Here is a 25,803-nt window from a genome sequence, read left to right as displayed (position 1 = left end):
AATTGGAGAAAAATAAGGAAAATTATCTTTGTTCACAGATGAAATAATCTGAAATCTAGAAAACCCTCAAGACTCCACAAAATTACTATTAGAACTAATAAATTAATTCAACAAAGTAGGATACAAAACCAACACAGAAAAATCAGTTGCATTTCTATATATGAAAAATGAACAATCTGAGTAGAAAATTATGAAAACAATTCCTTTTACAACAGCATCAATAAGAATAAAACACTTAAGAAGTAACTTAACCAAGGAGGTAAAAACTTTATTTTAAAACCATAAAACATTACTGAAAAAAATTAAAGAAGACATAAATAAATGGAAACATATCCCACATTCATGGATTAGATGACTGAATGCTGTTACGATGTCTATTCTACCCAAAGCAATCTAAAGATTTCATGCAATCCCTACCAAAATCCCAGTAATTTTTTTTTCAGAAACAAAAATCTATGCTAAAATTCATATGGATTCTCAAGAGACCCTGAATAGCTAAAACAATCTTGATAAAGAAGATCAATATTGCAGGACTCACATTTTCCAATTTCAAAACTTACTACAAAGCCACATTAATGTAAATAGTGAGGTATTGACATGAAGAAAAAAGTATAGACCAATGGAATAGAATACAGTCCAAAAATAAACCCTACCATATATGGTCAAATAATTTTTGACAAAATCAATCAATGGGAAAACTGAATATCCACCTGCAAAAGAATGAACCTGGACCCTTACCTAACACCTTTCACAAAAATTAACTCAAAATAGATCAAAGACCTGAATGTAAGACCCAAAACTATAAAACTCTTAGAAGAAAACATTGGAAAATTTCATAACATTGGATTTGGCAATGATTTTCTGGATATGATACCAAAGGCACAGGCAACAAAAGAAAAAAAGAAAAAAGACAACTTGGACCTCATGAAAATTTCAAACTTTTGTGTATCAAAGGACACACTATCAACATAGTAAAAAGGCAACCCACAGAATGGGAGAAATTATCTGCAAATCACAAACCTAATAAGAGATTAATATCCAGTATATATAATCTCTAAAACTTAGCAACATCAAAACACAAACAATCCAATTCAAAAATGGAGAAAGGACCTGAATAGACATTTTCCTAAAGAAGATATACAAATGACCAGTAAGCACATGAAATAATAGTTACCATCATGAATCATTACAGAAATACAAATCAGAACAAGATACCACTTCATACTCATCAAGGTAGATACTATCCAAAACAAAAAAACAAGCAAACAAACAAAAAACAGAAAAAACAAGGTTAGTGAGGATGTGGAAAAATTAGAACCCTTGCTGAAAATGTAAAATGGTATAGCCACTGTGGGAAACACAATTTTTTTTCTCAAAAAATTAAAAATATAATTACTATATTATTCAGTAATTCCACTTTCAGGTATATACCCAAAAGAATAGAAAGCAGGGTTTCAAAGAGAGATTTGTACACCCAAGTTCACAGCAGCATTAGTTACAATAACCAAAAGGTGGAAATAAATCAAGTATCCATTGAGGGATGAATGAATAAGCATAATATGACATATACATACAATGGCATATTATTCAGCTTAAAAAGTAATGTAATTCTGACACATAACATGGATGAAACTTGAGGACATTATGCTAAGTGAAATAAGCCAATCACAAAAAGACAAATAATATATACCTCCATTTATATGAGATAACTAGAGTAGTCAAATACAGAGAGTAGAATATTGGTTTTCAGGGGCTTGGGGAAGGGGGAAATAGGGAGTTATTGTTTAATGGGTATAGTTTCACTTTTGCAAAATGTAAAGAACTCTAGAGATGAATAATGGTGATAGTTGCACAATATGACTGTACGTAATACCGCTGAACCATGCACCTAACAATGGTTAAGACAGTAAATTTTATGTTGTGTATTTTATGAGATATATTTTAATTTTAAAAAAGCATAAAAACTGTGGTATTCATTCAACAGAGCACTACTCAGCAGTAAAAGGAATGAACTACTCATAATCACAGAATGGATGATTCTCAAGATGATTATGCTATATGAAAGAAAACAGACCAAAAATAGAGTATAAATACTTTATGCTTCCAATCGTATAAAATTCTAGGAAAGGCAAACAAATCTATAGTGAAAAAAAGGTAAATCAATGGTTTTCTTGGGATGTAGGTAATGTTTCCCTGGGGAAGGCAAGGAGGGATAGTAAAGGGGCATGAGGTAGCTTTGTGGGTGATAGATAAATTCATTATCATAATTGTGGTGTTGGTTCCCTGAGTGTATACATATTTTTAAACTTATCAAAGTGTACACATTAAATACATACAGCCAATTATTCCATGAAAATTATATCTCAACAAAGCATTAAAAGAAATTGTTGAACATAAAAATCTGATCTCCTACTCATTTTGGAAAACTAGAAGATTTGGTGACCCCATATTGACTCTACTACCTCTCTCCTCATGTGCTGGCAGCAGAGATGGCTGGCTATGGCACAAATGCCTCACCCCTGGTGTACAGGATCTACCTTCTCTTAGTCCCCATTTTCCTGCCAACACAGCAATGGCTTTGACATGAATAATGCAGACAGCCTGCAGTATTCCACAAAACCTTTAGATAATTTGCTCTGCCAGTGACCTTAGTCATAAGGACAGAGGTCTGGAGGGCCTGAGAACTTCTGCAAACCCTGAATCCTGCAGAGTCACATTTAAGGGAACATTTGTGGATGCACTTTTAGAACAGGTACATTCCCTCTAGTTTGCCAACTGGACCCAGTAAGTCTTACAGTAGGTGACATATACTGGAACATTAGACATCAAGGGCATATAACTCCTTGTCAGGGGCCAGGTAAACAGTGTCTACTCAACAGTGCTAAGGAATAGGAGGCATCCCCAGTAAACAAGGGGCCCAACTCATGCTGCTTCCAGATGCACTGGAGGTTGCACAACCTCCCCTTCCTCAGAGTAATCTCTGATTCACAAAAATTCATGCTATTCAGACCACAACATTAGGCCTGCAAAGCCCTACAAGCTTCCCTAGGATGCCTTGGGTAGCAACACAAACAAGGCCAAATCTGGACTGAAAACTGCGCTCTGCCATCCTGCTCTACCCTGAGGCAATAAATCTGGAGACCCCTTTGGTTTGGTAGACCTTAATTCTGTTCTCAACCCACTCCACAGTTACCAGAACACAGAAGATTAAAGGTGGCTTTATCAATAAGGCTCTTATCACCCAAACCAGAGCAATGTAAAGTAAATAGTTGTTAAGATGGGTAATGTGGAAGCTGGATGAATCCATCACAAGCATCATACAAGATAAACAAATGTCCTTGAAAAAGGGAAACCTCTGCAAGCTGCCAGTAGGACCCAGCTCAGGTCTTCATGGCCAAAGATGGGTCATGTCCACAGCTAAACCAGTCACAGTGGAAGGGAATGACATCTTCCCATGGCCTCAGGCTACTCATGATTCCCTCCTGGAAAGAGAAAACAGAGGCCTGTCTTTTGTGAACACAGGAAAGTGGCTGATGCACACACACTCTGGAGACCTGCCAGTGGGTAGAACTGAGATGACTTCTACCACAGACATTAGCAGTGAGAAAAACTCTGGCAAAGTTTGTGGTCAGAAAATGCAACTTTGCTCCAGAAAGCTTCCAATATATCTAGCATCCACTGGGAATCTCTCCAGCATAGATATTTGGATGAACAAGGTTCAACTTCTGGCTGACAGCTCCCTCATAAAGACCACTCTCAGAGTTAATCTCTAGTGGGTGCTGTCGTGCCAAAGAAGGAGGGTGCACATTCTCTGAACTCCTTTCTCTAGTGTGAATTTTCTGATGCCGGATGAGGGTAGACCTTTGGCTGAAGGCTTTTTCACATTCATTGCAGTTATATGGCTTATCTGGTTTGTGAACTTTCTGGTGCTGCCTCAGATTAGAACTTTGTCTGAAGGTTTTCCCACATTCAAGGCACTCATAAGGCCTCTCACCAGTGTGAAGTCTCCGATGGTTATTGAAACTGGAGCGTTGGCTAAAGAATTTCCCGCATTCAGGGCACTGATAAGGCCGTTCACCAGTGTGAAGTCTCCGATGGCTATTGAGGCTGGAGCTTTGGCTAAACAGTTTCCCACATTCACTGCACTCATAAGGCCGTTCACCAGTGTGAACTCGCTGATGTTTCATGAGGTCGGAGCTTCGGCTGAAGGCTTTCCCACAAACGCTGCACCCATAGGGTCGTTCACCAGTGTGAACTATCTGATGTTGAACAAGTCCATCAAAGTGGCTAAAGAATTTCCCACATTCACTGCATTTATAAGGTTTTTCTCCAGTGTGAACTCTCCAATGTTTAATTAGGCTGGAGTTGCAGTTGAAAGATTTCCCACACTCGCTGCACTCATGAGCACTTTTACCTGTATGAACCCTCTTATGATGAATGAGGTTGGAACGTTGGCTAAAGAATTTCCCACATTCACTGCACTCATAAGGCTTTTCTCCAGTGTGCACCCTCTTATGTTGAATAAGATTGGAGCTTCGGCTAAAGAATTTCCCGCATTCGCTGCACACATGAGGGCTTTCACCAGTGTGAACTCTCTGATGTTTGATGAGACTGGACTGCTGGCTAAAGAATGTCCCACATTCACCACACTCATAAGGCTTCCCTCGATTGTGATCTCTCTGGTGTTGAAAGAGGCCAGCGGCATAGCTGAAGAATATCCCACATTTGCTGCATTCATAAGGCCTTTCTCCAGTGTGGGTTCTCTGCTGAACAAGTGAGGATTTGTCACTGAGAGTGTTCTGAAATTCACTGCACTTCTTACGGCATTGCGTAGTGGGAAAATCCACCATGCCTTCGGAGATGTGGTGTGGCTCCACTACACGGGGAGTGACCTGGTGCTGGAGAAAACCACACCTGGACACAAAGACCTTCCCACCCTCCCTCAGTGTGAAAAGTTTCTTTGATGTGTCATCTCTGCAGCTCTTCACAAGCAAGGCACTGCCTTCGTTCCTTGCAGTAGGCTTGTCCACATTCTGCTGCATCTGTGGTTGGTGAAGGTTGGCATTGAACTTGAACTCTCTCCTGTACGCCTCACACACATGTGGTTTCTGCCTGGGATGTGTTGCCTGGTGTTCATCCGGGTGCACAATGTCTTTCAGGTGTAGGCCACACAGGTCACAGGGGTAGCCTTTCTGGGTGGATGGAACCACCTTGGGATTCATGTCCTGTGACACTTCTACAGAAACACTAAGCTCAGCAGGTGACTCCTCACCCTCTGTTCCACGGCAAAAATCTGAAAGTAGAAAAATGCTGGTGACAACCCAATCACAAATGCAAGTCTGAATGAGTCCATGGGATTATTGGCAAGATGAGAGGCCTGAGGTCAGGATAAGGAATGGTCTTCTCTGCTTTGCTGTGCCTGGTAAGGTCACGAAATAGGGGAGGCCTTACCAGGAGCAAGGACACAAAGATGTGCACAGTATCAGGTGGAAAGGCAAGTCTCCTCACTTCTCTACAAAGGCTTTTCAGGGGAGCCCTGGCTGCTGGTAACACATGAGGACTGTGCAGAAGGATGTGTCCAGGCCCGGGAAAATCTGATTGCAACTGGCTAGCTGGTGTTCAAGGATTATAAGAGGAAATGTATACATCTCATGACATATTAACTGCAGGTCCACATTGGAGAGTGCTGCAGAGGGAGCTGTGAAAACAGTGAGGGACACAGCCAGGTGCCCCAAGTCGAAGCAGAAATGACAAGTAGGCAATGTGTCAAGAACAGGAAAGGAAAGGTAGAAGAGATATAAGGCTTTGGCACCAAAACAATGATGAACACGAGAAAAGTGGCAGGTATGATTTGAAGACAGTAGTGATGTCACAGTCACATGCTCCCCCATCTCTCACTTACCTGAGCCAGGCCCTCTATATGCCCCTCTTGCCATGGCTGACGTCATGTCCACTCGGTCAGGCACCCAGGGCTCTGCCCCCATCTCCAGCTGGGCAACTACATGAGACCTGAAAGATGTAAGTCCTAAGGGGAAGACAGGACAGGTAAGGGGCCAGCACTTGCCCTGGTGAACTACCCCACAACAGACCACAGGAAAGAAAACAAAATATTACAAAAGGAACACACAAGGGAGGTCTAGCAGGAACATCTTAGTGGTCATGGCAAATAGTAACCACCAGTGCCTAGAATTCCTGGCAGTCAGGCCTTAGGAAATGTTAAAGGAAAAGAGCAAAGAGCTGTCATAGATCTGGACGATCACCCAGGCGGGCAGTGGCCGAGTCAGATGGGATCCACTGGGCTGACTTGCAAGACTCTTCCTTCTGGGACCCTTCCCCACAAGGCTTCAGGGCAGCAGGTGTTGGGGCTGCTTGGGGAGAGCATGGGACCCTGCACACAGCTGAGCTCTGGAACCCACGGCACATATACCAGAAAGGGGGGAAGGGGGACTTCCCTGGTGGTGCAGTGGTTAAGAATCCGCCTGCCAATGCAGGGGACATGGGTTCTAGCCCTGGTCCGGGAAGATCCCACATGCCACGGAGCAACTAAGCCCATGTGCCACAACTACTGAGCCTGCGCTCTAGAGCCTTTGAGCCACAACGACTGAGCCCACATGCCACAACTACAGAAGCCTGTGTGCCTAGAGCCCGTGCTCCTCAACAAGAGAAGTCACTGCAAGGAGAAGCCTGCACACCTCAATGAAGAGTAACCTCTGCTCTCCGCAACTAGAGAAAGCCCTCACGCAGCAACGAAGACCCAACGCAGCCAAAAGTAAATAAATAAAATAAATAAATTTATTTTTTAACAAAAGGTTGGGGGGAAGGAAGCAGTGACCACAGTCTAGCTGTGGGAAGGAAAGAGCCTCTTCTTGGGAAAAGAGGATGGGCAGAGATGAGCTGAGGACACCTGGGTGGGTGTGAAAGCCTTACCCAGTGAGGCTATCAGTGCAAAGTTCTCCAGCATCACATCGCAGTACAGGAGTCTCTGAGCCTCATCAAGGAGTCCCCACTCCTCCTGGGAGAAGTAAATGGTCACGTCCTCAAAGGTCACACAGTCCTGCCATGATGGGGACAGTTCATTCCATGATCAGCTTCTCTCCTCAGGACTCCCTGTCTATGCCCTGTTCACCCTCCTCCCCAGCTTCCCAACTCAGAGGAGATCCCAGGCCCTGGTTCCATGCCTTCTATGACTGCTTTTCCAGCCCACAGCAATGCCAGCAATGCTCTGGGCCTGAAGTGCAGGGCCCCTAGTGTCACCGATGTCATGCCTTCCAGATACAAACAAACATGGGTTCAATCTTCTCCATAATCCCCAGTACCAGGGCCCTGGGGGCAACAGCTCACATGTCCTCCCCACATGCATATCACTCTTTGGACTGTACATTTCCTCAAACCCTGGACCACTGCATCCCCATTGTTGCTGTACCCCCTCCCCATCCCAGCCCACATCATAGCCATCTCCATGTGCCGTCACTCTTTACATGGTATTGCTGGGGCTCAGGTTAGGCCACCCCAAAATGTGCCTCAATGTCATATTGATTATTTTGAATTAAATTTACTTAAGAAATGGCTAGCACAAGGGGGACACTCCTTTCTGTCTCCCTGAAAGCAAGAAATGAATCTCTCATGTAAAAGTAAATAAATGTCTCATGTAAAAGGGTGTCTTTTTACCTCAATCTGGAGGTAGAAAGACACCCTTATCACCAAAGACAGGGATTTCGGGGACAAGAAGCCTATATAAACAAACTGTTACTTCTTTAATTTACTACCCGAAGCCCAAACTCTGTTTAGATTTTTCACTAATTGGGTACCCAAAACCTAAGTTTCTTTGTCTAGTCAATTCCTCACAAATTTATTGTTTTTTTTGTCCAAAAAGTATAAAAGCTGCCTGCTTTGGCCACTTCTTAGGTCCCATTTCTATGAGACCTCCATGCACAAGAATTAAAATTTGTTTCCTTTTCACCTATTAATCTGTCTTGTGTCAATCTGATTATTAGTCCAGCCACAAAATCTCAAAAGAGGGGTAGAGGGGGAAATTTCCCCCTTCCTGACAGTTGGTGAGCCAGGGAGGAGGCTGGCTGGAGCCTGCTTCGCACCCTGAGGATGCTGTAGATCCGGGGGCATCGGACAAAGACTGCAGAAGGTAATAAGATTTCTTACCCAGTCGGCCTCCCGGGTCTCTGCCTGCAAGTTCTGGTGGGAGGGAAAGTGGTGAGACTCCCTTTTCTCTGTCTCTAAATTTAGATTAGCAGGAGAAAATATTTGTGGAGCTGGTTAGTTCCTTGGATTAGTGACTTGGGAATCCTTATCTTTCACCTCCCAGAGACGGTCACTGTTTTTCTCTGTCTCTGTCTGTTGTGTTGTTTGTCACGAGGAAGAACCAGAGGGCAGAACACAGGCATAGGCCCTATGAGCCTGCTGTTCAAGCCAGCCTCACACACTGGTGAATTAGCAGTTCTCACCAGACCGGCATCTGTTGAGACAAATTTTGCTCTGGGTTCTTTTTTTTTTTTTTTGCTGCATTGGGTCTCTGTTGCTGTGTGCAGTGGCTTCTCTTGGCATGGGCTTTAGGCGCACAGGCTTCAGTAGTTGTGGCGCACGGGCTTAGTTGCTCCGTGGCATGTGGGATCTTCCTGGACCAGAAATCAAACCCTTGTCCCCTACATTGGTAGGCGGATTCTTAACCACTGTACCACCAGGGAAGTCCTGCTCTGGGTTCTTTATTTAAAAAAAAAAAAAGACGAGGTTTTTTTCCTTCCATCTTGTTTTATGTCCTCAGAGCTTGGCTTTGTGTCCAGTGAGAATACTGTCTCTGGTCTCTGCCATCCAGAGGTGCATTTACTGGGGTGCATCTGGTGGCCAAGCTCTTTGTCCGGCCATACCAGCTCTCTGGGGACTTTGTCATAAGGTGTCCCAGTCCATAACGGGCCTCTGTCATCGCAACCTTCATTGGTTGTTAGTGCTGGAAAAGTCCCATTCCAGTAGTGCCTGTCGGATACCATAAATTATCGGTTTTATGGCTGGAGGCGCCCCAGATTTTTGTGGGACACTGGAGACACCATTTTCCCTACACCATTCTCACCACCTGTAGCAACAAAGGGGTTCTACCTTCTTAGACTAATTCTGGGAGTGGGCTTTTTGGATCTTGTGAGGGCTATATACTCTTCTTGTGAGATGTCTCTTGCATCTTTGGTTAAGCCATAATAAAACATTTATGGTTTCAGTCACTATGTGAAAATATAAGATCCTACTCGTCAATGGCCAGATGATAGATCCTTTAAATTGGCTATATTTAAAAGGAAAAAACAATTGAGAGCTCTCATAATAAACAGCTGTCATATTGGTACTTATGGGAGGACCAAATTCTCTATAAAAAGAAAAAAAGGGTATAACTAGTCTTAGAGAATCCCTTATTAAGATTAAAAAAAAAACAGAAATTAGACTTAAAACAAAAATCCAACATAAATTCTCCTTAAAAATCACCCCATCTTCTCAGCAATTTCCCAGGCCCTCCTACAAATAATAAAAAAATAAATGGGCTGGAGGCCAATATTTAAGCGTTTATAGAAACAACTGTCTTTGTCTTACAAAGCTTGTCTTACAGAGCTCTACAAAACCAGAAGTAACTCTAGAAACAAGTCAAAGCCCATCGAACTTTACTCGTCCCAAGGTCTCACCTAGTCCTCTCAAAATGTTTGCAGATATTATAGTAGTTCAGGATATTGGCGCAAACTTGTCCAGGACTTAAGAAAAACATTTAATAATAATTACCCTAAGACCTATGATAATTAATAGACAAGTATACTCCAAAACATATTTTCTTTCTCTGTCCCTTCAAGTTATAAGTCATGTATTTGAATGTAAACATAGCCCACAGAGCCTGAGCCCAGACTAATTCAATCAGTAAAATCTGAAATTAAAAGAAAAAAGAGAGAGGCTTTTTCAAACACCCACTGTTAAAAGGACTTTCTTGGGCTTCCCTGGTGGCGCAGTGGTTGAGAATCCGCCTGCCGATGCAGGGGACATGGGTTCGTGTCCCGGTCCGGGAGGATCCCACATGCCACGGAGCGGCTGGGTCCGTGAGCCATGGCCGCTGGGCCTAAGCGTCCAGAGCCTGTGCTCCGCAATGGGAGAGGCCACAACAGTGAGAGGCCCATGTACCGCAAAAAAAAAGGACTTCTTGCTCAAACTCTAATAAGTCACAGCCTCCCTAGAATTGCTTGTCAAGGGCAAATACAGATCTTAAAAGTCTTCTACACAAATAATAAAAGACTAGCTAGCTGAGCAAATAATCTAATTCATTCCACTGTTACTGATAAACTAGTGAGGTTGCTATTGTACCTGATTCATGACTAAAGTTTTAAAATGAGAACTATGAGATCTCTGGCTGAGTTTATCTATATGTCCATATGTGTATGTTACCTCTGGATGGCACTGCCAAGATTAATCTGTAAAAGATCTCTATTTAATTGGCTTAAATAAAGACTTTTTTTAATATAAAAAGTCTCAAATATGTAATAAAAAATAACCCAAACGTTTTTCATAATCTTTAGTAAATAAAAGCTACTTGTTGGTTAAGTTAATACAGGTATATCTTCAGAGTTAGCATTAAATGTAAGGTAGATAAACAACCTTTGTTCTACCTGGGTGTACTAGTCAAATGGGCTAATGTTGTCTCTGTTGCAGTTTGTCAGCAAACAAACAAGATAATGACTAACTGCTTTAATGTCTCATGAAATTTTCATGAGTAATCTGATTGTTAAAAATAAATAAATTGAACAGATGTAAATGTGATGAGTTTTTAGGTGAACTTTTAGACAATAATTGTCTTATGATATGTCCATTTAAATAGTTTCCTAAATCTGTTTGGTAATTTATAACCTTAGAGTTTTGCTACGTTAAATTAAACGATGGGAATTAATTGGATGTCTAAATCATTTCCAAATACAATAAAGTACTACAACATTAGTTGCTGAACAAGTCTAAGTTTATACCTACTTGTTGCCTCTTGATACAGAGAAACTAAGTATGTTTGGCTCTAGTAAATATATCTTGTGCTTTATTGAAAGATTGTACTATAAAATAGCATGTTTCTAGAAATGTATTTATGTTTGTCACACCACAGAATGTTAATAAAGTTCACAATTGTTTACTTCTAACACTAAAACTAAAACTTCTAAAATTAAACTAAAACTAAATTTTTAGTTTTCACTAAAAAATTAAAATTTCAAAGGATTAAGGATTCCAATTAATATATGTGGTTAAAGCTGCACATATAATAAGGGCTAAGAAAAGGTATGGAGACATTTTTATTAAGGAAAAAGAAAGTGATTTTGTCCTAAAGCTGGTTAGTTCTAAATGGGAAAGAGGGCTTCCCTGGTGGCGCAGTGGTTGAGAATCCGCCTGCCGATGCAGAGGACACGGGTTCATACCCCGGGCCGGGAAGATCCCACATGCCGCGCAGCGGCTGGGCCCGTGAGCCATGGCCGCTCAGCCTGTGCGTCTGGAGCCTGTGCTCCGCAACGGGAGAGGCCACAGCAGTAAGAGGCCCGCGTATCGCAAAAAAAAAAAAAAAAAAAAAAAAAAAAAAATGGGAAAGAAAACAAGGAACAAACTAAAATGGACAATTGTAAGTTTGTGAATAAAGGAATTTTATGTGTGGCCATGACTGAATAAGGTTAGAATGAATTTAATTAGGTAAATAAGTTTTAATAGCAAAGTAAATTGGTATAAAATTAGAATTTGTTTTTCTCTCTGTTAAAAGAACAAAGTTTTTTTGGTTGTTTTTGTTTTCTATTGATCTGCTCTTGATAATAAGAGATTGTGAAAGGTTTTTCTTTACCTTTAAGTAATGTGCCTAGAAAAAAAACAAAGATCTTCTGTCTTGTCAGAGTAATTACTTATGTTCTATATCTTTATCAGGTCTTTGATTCAGTAAGTAAAAACCCAGTCCTATCGCTATTAAAAGACCTAAATTTTGCTCAGAACTATATCACCTTCTATATTTGCCTAAGAAGTCTTTAATTATTACTTTGGTTAAATGGATAACGAAGCATTGCTTCACAGTGACCTATTTAAGTCAAATATTTTTTGATATTTTTGATGAACTTCTCCCAAATCAAATTCTAAATGAAAACTTTTTGAATTAGAACTAACTTTGAGACGTGAGCTATTTCAGGGGCCCTCTGAAATACCCTCAAAGATTTATTCTCTCCTTATAAAAAGATATTAAACTAATTAGGTGTATTTAATATGTTACATTATATGGAAACTGTTGTCACATAAGAAGTCATGTTAAGTCTTCTTTATTTTGTGTCTGTATAGATATGTATTCTAAGTGTTCCAGAAATTATGTGAAATTCCTGAAGTCATATATGTCCTGGCATAAAATGTTATCTGTCATCAGAATGGAGACTCATACTAAAGGGATTGAACCCAGGTATCAGGGAAATGAACTGACTGTCATGCAAAGGCAGCAGCAACAGAATCTGTAAAGACTGTGGCACATGTAGATAAAATCCATTCTGCTTCTGCAAAAAACCTGACCCCTTATTGCCAGATTTTGCCATTCTGATGTCCTTGTACCATGGCAACAGTCTACTTCTGAATAAGAGAAATTAAAGTGGGTAAACAATAGATGTAAATTAAACGAACAGTCAGGGCTATGGGAAACCCAAGATGGCTACTTGGTTCTTCCCAGCTCCCTGGCGAACCTCATTTTTTTTTTTGTCTTGCATCCCTTCACCCACCATAGTGCCTTTAAGATGCATTTAAATAGACATTGGCAGGAAGATTTCTATAAAATTGCAAAAACAATCTACCAGCAATGTCTGACCTGTCAAGTCCATAACCCTGGGGAAAAACAATTTTTGTCCCCAGAAGCCTCAGACATTTTCTCTCTGGACTCTTTGAGCACCTGCATCTGTACTGCATTCAACTGCCACTACGTATGGGTTATCAGAATGTTTTTATTATCACATGTATGTTTTCCGGATGGATTGAAGCCCTCCCTTGCTGCAAGGCTGGTGCCCTCACAAGGGCAAAGAAACGGTTTTTAAAAATGTGTTTTCCATTTGGGTATACCTTCCACAATCTCCAGTGATCAAGGCATCCACCTTACGGGGCAAATCATATGAGTCTTAAAAAAAAAACCTCACAAACTTCATGGAAGTATCACTGTTGCTCTCATCCTCAATCATCAGGCAAAGTCGACAGAACTAACGGAAGAACTGGACTCAGAGCAGAACAGGAATTAATTACATGGGATTGAATGAGCTGATGAATATGATTATAATTTTTGTGACTTTTTGTTTAAAATATTACTGATTTTTTAACCTTTTGTTTTCCAAACACAAGGAATTTTTTTTTAAGATTTACAGCAATTTGGTAAATTATACCTTTGTAAGCAAAAATGAAACATTTATCTTTTTCCCACTACCTGATCTCTCCAGAATTCAGAAACTCTCTGTATTATTTTCTTAGCAATATAGTTACTTGCATAAGTTCAAAAAGAATCTGTTCTCCTTATAATAGGACACAATTAGAAACACTGGTTATCCTGCCAAGGCTTTGACTGGAAAGTCAAATTTGAGAGAGACACATGTAGACCCAGACATGACCAGACAGCTTGAAGGAACTAAGATTGCCTTTATTTTAAAATTATTATTATTATTTTTTCTTTTTGGCTATGCGGCTTGCAGGATCTTAGTTCCCCGACCAGGACTGAACCCGCACCCTAGGCAGTGAAAGTGAGGAGTCCTAACCACTGGACCACCAGGGAATTCCCAAGATTGACTTTACGGGCCAATGAAGTCCTTTGGAAAAGCATCCTGGTACCTTGCTAACAGGGTTCCCAGCACCTTACCACGTGAGTAAGGACGGTCACTTCTGGCAGGCATAGGAACCTCAGGATATTTGGGGGATCTCAAGAGGGGAATTCACCCAATTCTATAGGTGTTATAGGCAAGTCTGATGATAAGTCTGACGTGGCTTCCTGGCCTCGAGAGGCTATTAGGAGTTCAATCTGGAAACTCCTTATGAAAAGTTCCAGCAAAGCAGATTCAGAAGAGCCTATATGGCTAAGCCCTATTCTTGCTGGACCTGTATAAATAATCAGGCCGAGTTTATGGAATCTAGACTTACTCTGCAAACAAATTCGTCTTAATTTGGCTATCTTTGGTAGAAATGAGAGTGATTTTAGAGAACAAAATTATGTTTCAATAGAAACTATAATGCACACTTGTATATATGATTCTAGTGCTATTAGTTTCACGCGGGCCTCACTGTTGTGGCCTCTCCCATTGCAGAGCACAGGCTCCGGACGCGCAGGTTCAGCGACCATGGCTCACGGGCCCAGCCGCTCGGCGGCACGTGGGATCTTCCCGGACTGGGGCACGAACTCGCATCCCCTGCATCGGCAGGCGGACTCTCAACCACTGCGCCACCAGGGAAGCCCTAGTGCTATTAGTTTTCACTGAGGTTTTGTTATTTACCTGAAAACTGGACTGGATCCTGAATTTTCCTAGTTTCCTCCAATATCTGGCTACAACTCTTTAATATTTCCAATTTTCTCTCACCCTTCTGAGTTGGAATCACTGAGAACTAAAACTGAGTTTGGAATCACTAAGTTGGAATCATTGAGAACTAAAATTGCCCTTTTTCTGAAGCACTGCAAATGGAAGCTAAATGACTTAATAAACTTCAGAGAAATTGCCACCACGGCGTACATTTAAACTATTCTCATGCCTTTTACTGTATGAGCCACTCAGAAAGTTTTCCTGAACACCTGGTGACATCAGAGACATTTCAAACTGCAAAAGATACTTAAACCCTGACATCTAGAAATCTTCTTGACTGACTACATCCTGGTCTATAAACTGGTTTATAATCTGCTCCGATCATTAACCTTTGTTTTTCTTTTGATTCCCTAGAAATGTCTCTTATTAAATACCTGATTGCTTGCACCATAGGCCTAGGTTTGGGAGCCCCTCTGCATCACTGCCTCCTAAAATAAGGTATAACTGTTTAACTGAACTACCCTGTTCTCAGAACTAAGAAAACGGGTCAATGATCTGTAGGACTCCACTAACCCATTCTCTCTCTCCACAGAGGACGATTCAGAGGAGGGAACTGTCAGACCCGAGGTAGGCCTCCCCTAAATGTTTCTCAATGGCATAATGATTATTTTGAATTAAAGTTACTGAAGAAGCAGCCAACGTAAGGGACACTCTGACCCTCTTTTCTGTCTCCCTGAAAACAGGAAATAAATTTCTCACGTAAAAAGTGCACTCCCTGGGCTTCCCTGGTGGCACAGTGTTTGAGAGTCTGCCTGCCGATGCAGGGGATGTGGGTTCGTGCCCCGGTCCGGGAAGATCCCACATGCCGTAGAGCGGCTGGGCCCGTGAGCCATGGCCACTGAGCCTGTGCGTCCGGAGCCTGTGCTCCACAACGCGAGAGGGCACAACAGTGAGAGGCCCACGTACCGCAAAAAAAAAAAAAAAAGTGCACTCTCTGCATCTGGACATAAAGAACATCCTTATTTGGACTTCCCTGGCGGTCCAGTGGTTAGGACTCTGTGCTCCCCATGCAGGGCCCCGGGTTCCATCCCTGGTCAGGGAACTAGATCCTGCATGCTGCAACTAAGAGCCCGCATGACGCAACTAAGACCCGGCACAGCCAAATCAATAAACATAAAAAAAAAAAAAAACACCCTTATTGCCAGATTGGGAATTTGGGCCAAGAAACTTATGTAAATAAACCCCGTTACTTCTTTAATTTACTACCTGAAACCCGAACTTTGTTTAGCTTCTTCACTAATTGGGCACCCAAAACCTAAGCTTCTTTGTCCAGTCAGTTCCTCACAAATGTATTGTTTCCTTGTCTAATAAGTATAAAAGCTGCCTGCGTTGGCCACTTTTTAGGTCCCATTTCTGTGAGACCTTCATGTGCATTAAAATTTGTTTTTCTCCTGTTAATATTACTTTTATTATTAGTCCAGCCCCAAGAACTCAAAGGAGGGGTAGAGGAGGAAGCTGGGCCCTCCCTGACAGTCTGGAGAATTCTTGGCAAATACAGCCATGATCCCATCCTGCCTCCAGACCTTCTGTGGTTCCCACTGCCAAGGGCAACATCCACCCTGGATGTGAAGGCCTCCCCGCTCGGCCCCGTTCCTGGCTTCAATCCAAGCCACCCAGGACTACATCAGACGCCCTTGGCCCTTTTCTTCTGTCCCTTCATCAACCACTCATTCAAAAGCCAACCTCTCCGGTCCTCCTACCCCACACCCACCAGGGTCTAACGGCTCTCTTATCTTGCCCCATTTGCCCCTGAGTTGATTCCCCAGCCTGACTGAAAATCCCTGGGCCCCCTCAAGGGTCCACAAAGCCCTGGTGAGAACGAAGATGGCTGAATGAGCACCAGCCCAGGCCTCACTGAAAAACAACCTCCAGTACTACGAAGACTCAGCCCCCCTTCTCATACCTATGCCCCCAGGAAAATTTGGCCACCTGCCAGACCCACTCTGCCCTACACACAGCCCCCTGCCCAACCACCACCATGAACACTAACTCTCCCTCATCTGTCTTTATGATGCCAAACAAGCCAGCAAGATACCCCGTTCTCAGTTCTCAGGCCCCACCCTCCCCCTTCCCCCTAACATCACTGCCACCATGACCTGAAGTTTCACCCTCCTAAATCGGACACACCCTTGCCCACACACGAGATGCCACATCTTGGTTGTTTCTTTTTTTGTTTTCTTTCTTTTTTTTTTTTTTCTGGCCATGCCACACGGCTTGTGGGATCTTAGTTCCCCAACCAGGGATCGAACCCGGCCGCCCCTGCGGTGGAAGCGTGGAGTCTTAACCACTGGACTTCCAGGGAAGTCCCTCGATGTTTCTAACTGTGAAAATAAAGACCAACCAGATGAGAACAGCAAAGGCTAATTACTCTGAGTTTGCTATAGAGAGAGAGTCAACCGCTTATGTTCTGGCACAGACGCAGAGGCAGGCAGAGGAGAGGGAAAGCTTTATAAGTGGGAGAAAAAAGGAGGCTTCAGGTATGCCCTGTTGGCATGGGGAAGCTGTAGGCAGGCTAACTAGGAGCAGGGCATCCTATGTGATTGGTTAGGGGTGCATATTTGGCTTTCTCTGGTTGGTCCTATGTTGGAGTAGGAAAAAAAATTAGAGGAGTTGTCAGCTGTTAAGTCCAGGTCTTTGGGGGCCAATTGTTACAGAAGTTATTGTTTAACTTTCTGGATTGTCACTAGAGATAGCAATCTGGCTTCCTGCAAGTCTAACTTTCAGCAGGATGGTTTCCTGGGTTGTTTATTGTAGATAAGAGGGTTGGTTGCCTGGGCAGATTGCTGCAGGTTGTGGGTCAGTTCTATTTTATATATAGTCTGTCAATCGTCCCTTTGTATATTTGGTGTCTCATAACCTAAACTAAGCCTCTCCAGAACACCATAACTGTGTGTCTGGCTGCTCAACCTTCAACTTCACTCAGGGGTCCCTGGAACATCAGTTCAACATGGCCAAAACCTAACTTCTTCTTTTTCCACTGCAAATTCCTCCTACAGCCAACTTCCCCTTCTCAGCTGATGGTTCATCCATCCTTCCAGCTGCTAAAACCAAAAACCATCACGTCACCTCTTTTCTTTGTCAGCCTCCACATCAGAAAATCTGGTCAGACTAGCTTAAAAGACACACCTAGAATCCAGTCGCTCCTCCTGCCTCCAGCCACCTGCCCTAGTCACATGGGCTGCAGTACTGCAACAGCCTACTCTGCTCTCCCCGCCTTCACCCGCAGCCCGCAGTCAGTTTTCCACTCAGCATCCATAGGACTCTGCTAAGACCTAAGTCAGATCATCTTCCTCCTCTGCTCTAAACCTTCTGTGGCTCCCAACACTCTCAGTAGAGAGCCCCAGCTCCCCAACCCGCCATTCCAGGGCTGACTTCAGCCCACCTGCTGTCTGAACACTCCCAGTGCGATCAGGCATTTGCACGTGCTGGTTCCCAAGCCTAGGAAACCCTTTCCCACCTCATCCCACTAGAGTTTAGAAATGGGAACTGCTCTCTATAATCCCTGGCCTGGATTCAGGACCCTAGGCTGGAAGGGACTGCTCCCCCTCTCAAACCCTCGGAGACCCGGGACTCAAAAGCAGAAAGATGAAAGAGACGTGAAGTCGTAGGGCATCGCCCATCTTTGATACCCCGGCGCCGGGCACGTGAGGGTGGGGGGCTGAGCGGCTGAGAGCCTGAAGCCCATCCACTCACCTTCGCCGGGTCCATCAGCGCCGCCGCCGCCATCGCAGCCCGTGGACGCAGGGGCCCTAAGAGGCGGGCGACCGAGGTGGGTGTCGCGGGCTCGGCCTAGCACCGCCTCGCCTTGCCCGGGGCGAGGTGGCACTTCAGTCTCCCCGGGGTCAAGGGCGCCCAGAGCCCGATGCCGCCGCTGGGGGCGTGGAGAGCGCGCGGCCCGGCGGGACCCAGGGGCTCACGACTAGTTCAAAGGCGCGGAGGAGGGTCCTGGCCTCCCTGTCCTTCCCCTCCCGCTCCCGAAAACCAGCTGGGAAGAGCGGTACTGGCCCAGCCCCGGGCCCACGGCTGGGGGCGCACCGGCCCGGGGAAATGACTTGCTGCCCTGAAACACAGGAAGTTCCGGCCCCCACCTCATCGGCCCTAAGAAACGACACTCCCCGGGGCTGTCATTGGCCCAGCGCCAGCCGGTGACGCACTGGCATAGCCTCCTGGATCGTGTTTTCTGTCCTGCATCCGGCCAGGCTGGTCGGGGGCGGCGAGGGAGAGGCGGGAGGGAGGCAGGCGGGGCAGGAGAGTGGACCTTGCTGGTTGACATTGGCTGAGCTGCACCGCGAGCTGCACCTCCATAAGGGGCTGTCCCCAGCCCCTGGGGCCCAGTCCCTACCGCCCTCAGAGGTCTGTAATATGAGACCCACTGGTACCTGTGTGAGTATAGCTGGCCCCTTTACCTCTCAGGCTCCTGGGGACCCTGATTCAAATGGAAAAATGAAGCTAATATCTAATTTACGTGTTCTTTGTGTACTAACATTAAATGTTGCTCTAATTCAGTGCATCTCAAACCCACAATATAAGCATCACCTGGGAATTTGTTTAAAATGCAAGTTCTCAGGCAATAACCTAAACCTAGACACTTAGAAATCATCCTGGGGGTGGGACCCAGCCTTCTGTGTGTCAACAAGCCTTCCAGGGGACTCCAGTTTAAGGAAAAGGGACTCTCATTAACATTCAGTAAATAAAATGGGGGAAATAACGCTACATATCTCAAGGTAGGTAACAGGGCCTGGCACATAGTTTCTGCATAGCTAAGTAATAATTTCAGTGAGCCCAGACTTGCATCTTCCCATGCATAGAAAGACACTGAAATCATTAACTTAAGATGTCTGGGGACTTCCCTGGTAGTCCAGTGGCTAAGGCTCTGTGCTCCCAATGCAGGGGGCCCGGGTTCCACCCCTGGTCAGAGAACTAGATCCCACATGCTGCCTCTAAAAGATCCTGCATGCCGCAACTAAGGCCTGGTACAGCCAAATAAATAAATAAATTTCTTTTAAAAAAGATGTCTTGGGCTTCCCTGGTGGCGCAGTGGTTGAGAATCCGCCTGCCGATTTAGGGGACACGGGTTCGTGCCCCGGTCCGGGAAGATCCCACATGCCGCAAAGCGGCTGGGCCCGTGAGCCATGGCCGCTGAGCCTGCGCGTCCGGAGCCTGCGCTCTGCAATGGGAGAGGCCACAACAGTGAGAGGCCCGCGTAACACACACACAAAAAAAAAAAAAAAAAAAAAAAAAAAAGATGTCTTTTTTTGTGATAAGCAGTAATCTTTTGATGTTTGACTACTATTTTTTTTTTTTCCAGTAAAAATTTGTGTATATTCTGGCTCCTCAGTTACCTCTTCTGAACAGTTCCTCAGAGCTCTCTAAGAGGCCACCTTCCCGGGCTATAGTCCTCAGTAATGCCCCCAATATAACATAATTCTTCAATTTTAAATGGTGCATTTTTTTTCAGTCGACACCCCAAGCTCATTTACATGGTCCAAATTAAATGTAAGGGAAGCTTGGTGAACAGAAAGAGAAAAAAGGATTGGTGAGAATATAACCAGTTTCAAGAACAATTTGTTAACCCATTTACTACTCCTACCCAGTCAATACTCTCAGCCTCTCTTCTTTTTTTTTTTTTTTTTTTTTTTTTGCGGTACGCAGGCCTCTCACTGTTGTGGCCTCTCCCGTTGTGGAGCACAAGTTCCGGACGCACAGGCTCAGCAGCAATGGCTCACGGGCCTAGCCACTCCGCGGCATGTGGGATCTTCCTGGGCTGGGGCACAAACCCGTGTCCCCCTGCATCGGCAGGCGGACTCTCAACCACTGCGCCACCAGGGAAGCCCTCAGCCTCTCTTTTATATGACAACGCAAACCCCATCTAGTCACTGGTTCAATCTCAGTCTTAGTATTTATGCTCCCAACCTAACCTAAGACCAGGAGATTATAAACAATAAGTTATCTGTCATATCTTATTCCCAATACATAGCTGTGGTTCCGGGACACAGTGAAAGGACCTAGTCTAACCAGTGAAAGAATTACTACTCTGGTGCTCCAAGAACAAACGACGACCCTGCTTGAAAAAGTGTCAGCATTACACCCCCTACCAGACTCTTACTCGCCCTCCCCACCATGTTGCGATGGTTACAAAATTCCTGAGCCCACCTGGGCTATGCCCACCTGGGCGATGCCCACCTGGTCAGCAGGACCTGTCTCAAATAAGGAAAGGCATCTGCCCTGTCCCACTCCCACCCTATAGAAGGAAGGTATATGTGCTTCGACCAATCAGTAAATGAAATTTTCACCTCAGACCATTCCTTTGTTTTCTGGCTATAAAAACTGATCAATAGCACATGTTTGGGCTCGACTCTCCCAGACTATTAGGAAGTCGGCCTGCTGTTCTGGCAGCCACCCTTCCCTCTAATAAATTCTGTCTTCTTTACGTTCTGCCTTATGTCTGGAAATTCTTTTCCAACCCGTGTTCAGACCACAACAACTACCAACCTAGATTTCTATACAGAGTAAAAGTATCTTTCAAGAATTTTCCATTTTTATGAAATAAGATTATTTCAAGCTGAAAAAAAAAAAGGAAAATTAATCTGCAGAAGATGCAATTCTAAAGATTATATTTAAGAACAATGAAAAGTGATTCCAGGTGAAAGCTCTGTATTTCTAGGAATGAGGATCTGAGAGAGGAGTGTATCTGATTAATACAACTATTCATTATCTGTATGAAACATGAATAATATTTCCTTGTGGAGATAGAATGATGGGATTACCATGTGTCAGGGAGGAAGAAATTTATCTTTACTCTTTTAGGTTCTTCTGACTCATCTAAGAATTAAATTGACATGAGACAGGTTAACAGGAGAAAATCAAACAAGGCTTAATATCATGTATACGTGGGAGAGACCCAGAAAAATTGAGTAACTCACCAAAATGGCTGAAACCCTCACCTTAAATAACATCTTCAGCTAAAGACAAAAGAGGAGGGCTTCCCTGGTGGCGCAGTGGTTAAGAATCTGCCTGCCAATGCAGGGGACACAGGTTCCTGGTCTGGAAAGATCCCACATGCTGTGGAGCAACTAAGCCCGTGTGCCACAAGTACTGAGCCTGCACTCTAGAGCCCATGAGCCACAACTACTGAGCCCGTGTGACACAACTACTGAAGCCCACATGCCTAAAGCCTGAGCCCCGCAACAAGAGAAGCCACTGCAATGAGAAGCCCGCCCACCACAACAAAGAGTAGTCCCCGCTTTCTGCAGCTAGAGGAAGCCTGTGCACAGTAAAGAAGACCCAATGCAGCCAAAAGTAAATAAATTAAATTTTTTTTTTAATCCCATTAAAAAAAAAAAAAGACCAAAGAGGATGTGGAGAGTAGGAAGAGTCAGTTATGGGAGGTTACCAGGAATAGCAAAGTAAACAAGGGTGATTGTGATGCACATTTAAATCTCCACCCAATAAGAGTTTCTAGAGATTTGCTCATCCTTCTCTTCCAGGGAGACAGAATGGAGATTTCCCTTACAAATGGAAATGTTTGTTACACGAAGGCAACTCCTACTTTGTCTTCAGAGCCCTTCTCCTATCTGTTTCTCAGAAAATAACCAGCTTAAAACAATATGCTGGGACTTCCCTGGAAGTCCAGTGGCTAAGACTCCGTGCTTCCACAGGTTTGATCCCTGGCAGGGGAACTAGAATCCTGAACAAACTAGAATCGAACTAGCATGATGGCACGGCCCGGCTAAAAAAAAAAAAAGTGCCAAAGAGACATAATTTAGGGTGGCAAATCCTGCTCCCCTACACATGCATACCAGAAAAGTCATAGAAATTGAAATGAGACAAAGTGATTAATATTCCTAGTCCCTTATATTGTCCAGGAGGAAGGTAAAGGTATTTATAACTAACAGGGAAGAGCCAAGTCTGACTACATGTTGGATCTGTTTCTTTTACTTTAACCTTTGCCTTCCACTGCTTTTGTTCATTAAAAGGATACTGTCTGTACATAATGGTCTGCCTGGGGGAGCCCTGCCCCTCTGCCTGAATGTTAAACCAAAGTGCCTTTGTTCAGGGAAACATCCGGACCTTGTCCATCCCCTCCCGAGCCTGGCCATTCCAGGTGATATTTGCAAAACTTACGGCCTTTTTACTTTACTTCCTCATCTCCTCCCCCTCTCTGTGCTCTAAAAGAAACTGGCATCCAAACTCTGATAATATTTTGAAACTTTAGTCTGCCATCTTCTCAGTCTGCTGGCTTTCCGAATAAAGTCATACTCCTTGCCTCAACACCTCGTCTCGGATTTATTGGCCTGTCATGCGGCGAGCTTAGCAAGCTTGGACTTGGTAACATAACTCTGTAATTTTAATAAACTTCAACTTATCAATTTTTTTCTTTCACTGATTGTGCCTTTGGTATTGTATATAAAAAGTCATAGCCAAACATAAGGTCATTTAAATTTCCTATGCTATCTTCTAGGAATTTTTTAGTTTTGCATTTTAAATTTATATCTGGATCCATTCTTTTTTTTTTTTTTTTTTTTTTTTTTTTTCCGGTATACGGGCCTCTCGCTGTTGTGGCCTCTCCCATTGCGGAGCACAGGCTCCGGACGCGCAGGCCTAGCGGCCATGGCTCACGGGCTTAGTTGCTCCGCGGCATGTGGGATCTTCCCGGACCAGGGCACGAACCCGTGTCTCCTGCATCGGCAGGCGGATTCTCAACCACTGCGCCACCAGGGAAGCCCCTGGATCCATTCTGAATAACTTTTGTGGATGGTGTAAAGACCTTACTTCTTTTTTTTTGTATGTGGATGCCCAGTTGTTCCAGCACCCATTTGTTGAAAAGATTATCCTTGCTCTATTAAATTATCTTTGCTTATTTGTCAAAGACAAGTTGACTAAATTTGTATGAGTCCATTTCTGAGCTCTCTATTCTGTTCCATGACCTATTTGTCTACTCTTTTGCCACACTGCCTTGATTACTACTGTAGCTTTATAGTAAGTCTTGAAATCAAATAGTGTTAGTCTTACAATTTATTTTTTTCCTTCAATATTAGGTTGGTTATTCTGGGTCTTTTGCCTCTCCATATAAATGTTAGAATCAGTTTGTTGATATTTACAAAATAACTTCCTGGCATTTTTTTTTTTTAAATTGGAATTGCCTTGAATCTGAAACAGGAGGTAAAGGGGCATGGTACAAACTCTAAAGTATGACATAGCCCTTGAGGGTACAACATAAACTGGTTAGAACCCACCAGGTCCAAGATGGATGAAGATTCAACTTCTAGTGGACATTGAGCCTAATTATACACTCATTATAATACATTAACATGATAAATGTCACACCCACCAGCACCTTGACAATTTTGAGGCTGACCATAAAAGATCAAAAAGTGGGTGGTCGGGCTTCCCTGGTGGCGCAGTGGTTGAGAATCCGCCTGCCGATGCAGGGGATACGGGTTCGTGCCCCGGTCCGGGAAGATCCCACATGCCGCGGAGCGGCTGGGCCCGTGAGCCATGGCCGCTGAGCCTGCGCGTCCGGAGCCTGTGCTCCGCAACGGGAGAGGCCACAACAGTGAGAGGCCCGCATACCACAAAAAAAAAAAAGAAAAAAAAAAAAAAAAAAAAAAGTGGGTGGTGGCCCAATTCCTGGAAATCCCTGCCCCTTCTCCCAGAGAGTTGGAATAATCCTCCCACTCATTAGCCTATGAAATTACTCAGCCCATAGAAACTAACCACCCCCATATTTCAGGGCCTCTCATCTAAGATGGCCCACACTCTGTCTGTGGAGTATGTTCCTCCCAAAGCCATTCTCGCCTTTAGAGATGGACCATATTCTGTCTCTGGAATATGTATCTCTCTAAATAAATCCACTTCTTACCTATCACTTTGTCTCTCACTGAATTCTTTCTGTGATGAGACATAAAAGAACCTGAGCTTCATTAAGTCCTGACACCAAGTGCGATCTCAATTAAAAGACAGTGAATTCAAGTCCCAGTCTGAGTTGTGTGGTTTCAAATCTATATATCAATTTGGGAAGAACTGAAATCTTGACAAAATTGAGTCTTCCCATCCATGAACATGGAATATCTCTGCATTTGTTTATTTCTTCTTTGATTTCCTTCATCAGAGTTTCATAGTTTTCTTCATATAAATTTTGTACATATTTTGTTAGATTTATATTTTAATCTATTTCATTTTCTTGGTGCTAATGTAAATGGTATTGTATTTTAATTTCAAATTCCAATTGTTCATTTCTAGTATATAGGAAAGCAACTGATTGTTGTATATTTTGTGTATTAACCATGTGCCTTGCTATATTGCTTATTAGATCCAGGAGGTTTTTTGTTTGTTTGTTTTGAGAGGGTTTTGGGGTCAGTTGTTTAGGATTTCTACATAAACAAACATGTAATCTGTGAACAAAGTGTTATTCTTCCTTCTTAATCTGTATACCTTCCTTTTCATATCTTACTGCATTATCTAGGACATCCAGTATGATGTTAAATAGGAATGATGTGAGGGGACATCCTTGTCTTGTTCCTGTCTTAGTGGGAAAGAATCTAGTTTCTCACTATTAGTAAGATGTTAGCTATAGGTTTTTTTTTTTTTTTTTTTTTTTTTGCGATACGCGGGCCTCTCACTGTTGTGGCCTCTCCCGCTGCGGAGCACAGGCTCCCAGACGCGCAGGCTCAGCGGCCATGGCTCACGGGCCCAGCCGCTCCGCGGCATGTGGGATCTTCCCGGACCGGGGCATGAACCCGTGTCCCCTGCATCGGCAGGCGGACTCCCAACCGCTGCGCCACCAGGGAAGCCCCAGCTATAGGTTTTTAAAATGTTATTTATCAAATTGAGGAAGTTCCCCTCTATTCCTAGATTGCTGAGATTTTTTCATCATGAATGGATGTTAGATTTTTATCAAATGCATTTTTTTGCATCTATTGATATGATCATGTGATTTTTCTTCTTTAACCTGTTGATGAGATTGATTACCTTCATTAATTTTCCAGTGGTGAACCAGCAGTGTATGACCCACTTGACCATGGTGTATAATTCTTTTTATATATTGTTACATTCCATTTAATAATGTTTTGTTGAGAAATTTTATATCTGTGTTCATAGTAAGTATTGGTCTATAACTGGTCTTGTAATGTCTTTGTCTGGTTTTGACATTAAGGTAATGCTAGCCTCTTAGAATGGGTTAGGAGATATTCCCTCTACCTCTGTCTAATGGAATAAATTTTAGATAATT

The 25,803-nt window shown here is 43.5% G+C and overlaps 1 protein-coding gene across 3 annotated transcripts; it reads right to left on the bottom strand.

The window, feature by feature from the left end:
• Positions 1 to 244: 244 nt before the first annotated feature.
• ZNF792 (zinc finger protein 792) lies at positions 245 to 18,687 on the bottom strand. Of its 3 annotated transcripts, none has more exons than XM_059044363.2 (4): positions 18,267 to 18,687; positions 6,928 to 7,054; positions 5,903 to 6,025; positions 245 to 5,293 (listed from the first exon to the last, which is right to left on the bottom strand). In XM_059044363.2, the coding sequence occupies exons 1-4, from the start codon at positions 18,297 to 18,299 to the stop codon at positions 3,669 to 3,671; spliced, it is 1,908 nt and encodes a 635-aa protein (XP_058900346.1). In that variant the 5' UTR covers positions 18,300 to 18,687; the 3' UTR covers positions 245 to 3,668. The 3 variants fall into 3 exon arrangements, with proteins under 3 accessions (XP_058900346.1, XP_066875170.1, XP_066875172.1); XM_067019069.1 differs by having other exon boundaries at positions 6,928 to 7,012; positions 18,267 to 18,661; XM_067019071.1 differs by lacking the exon at positions 6,928 to 7,054 and having other exon boundaries at positions 18,267 to 18,661.
• Positions 18,688 to 25,803: the final 7,116 nt, after the last annotated feature.

Source organism: Kogia breviceps, chromosome 18, assembly GCF_026419965.1.
Source record: "Kogia breviceps isolate mKogBre1 chromosome 18, mKogBre1 haplotype 1, whole genome shotgun sequence".
Classification (NCBI taxonomy): Eukaryota; Metazoa; Chordata; class Mammalia; order Artiodactyla; family Physeteridae; genus Kogia; species Kogia breviceps.
This window is presented reverse-complemented; position numbering and strand designations above follow the sequence as displayed.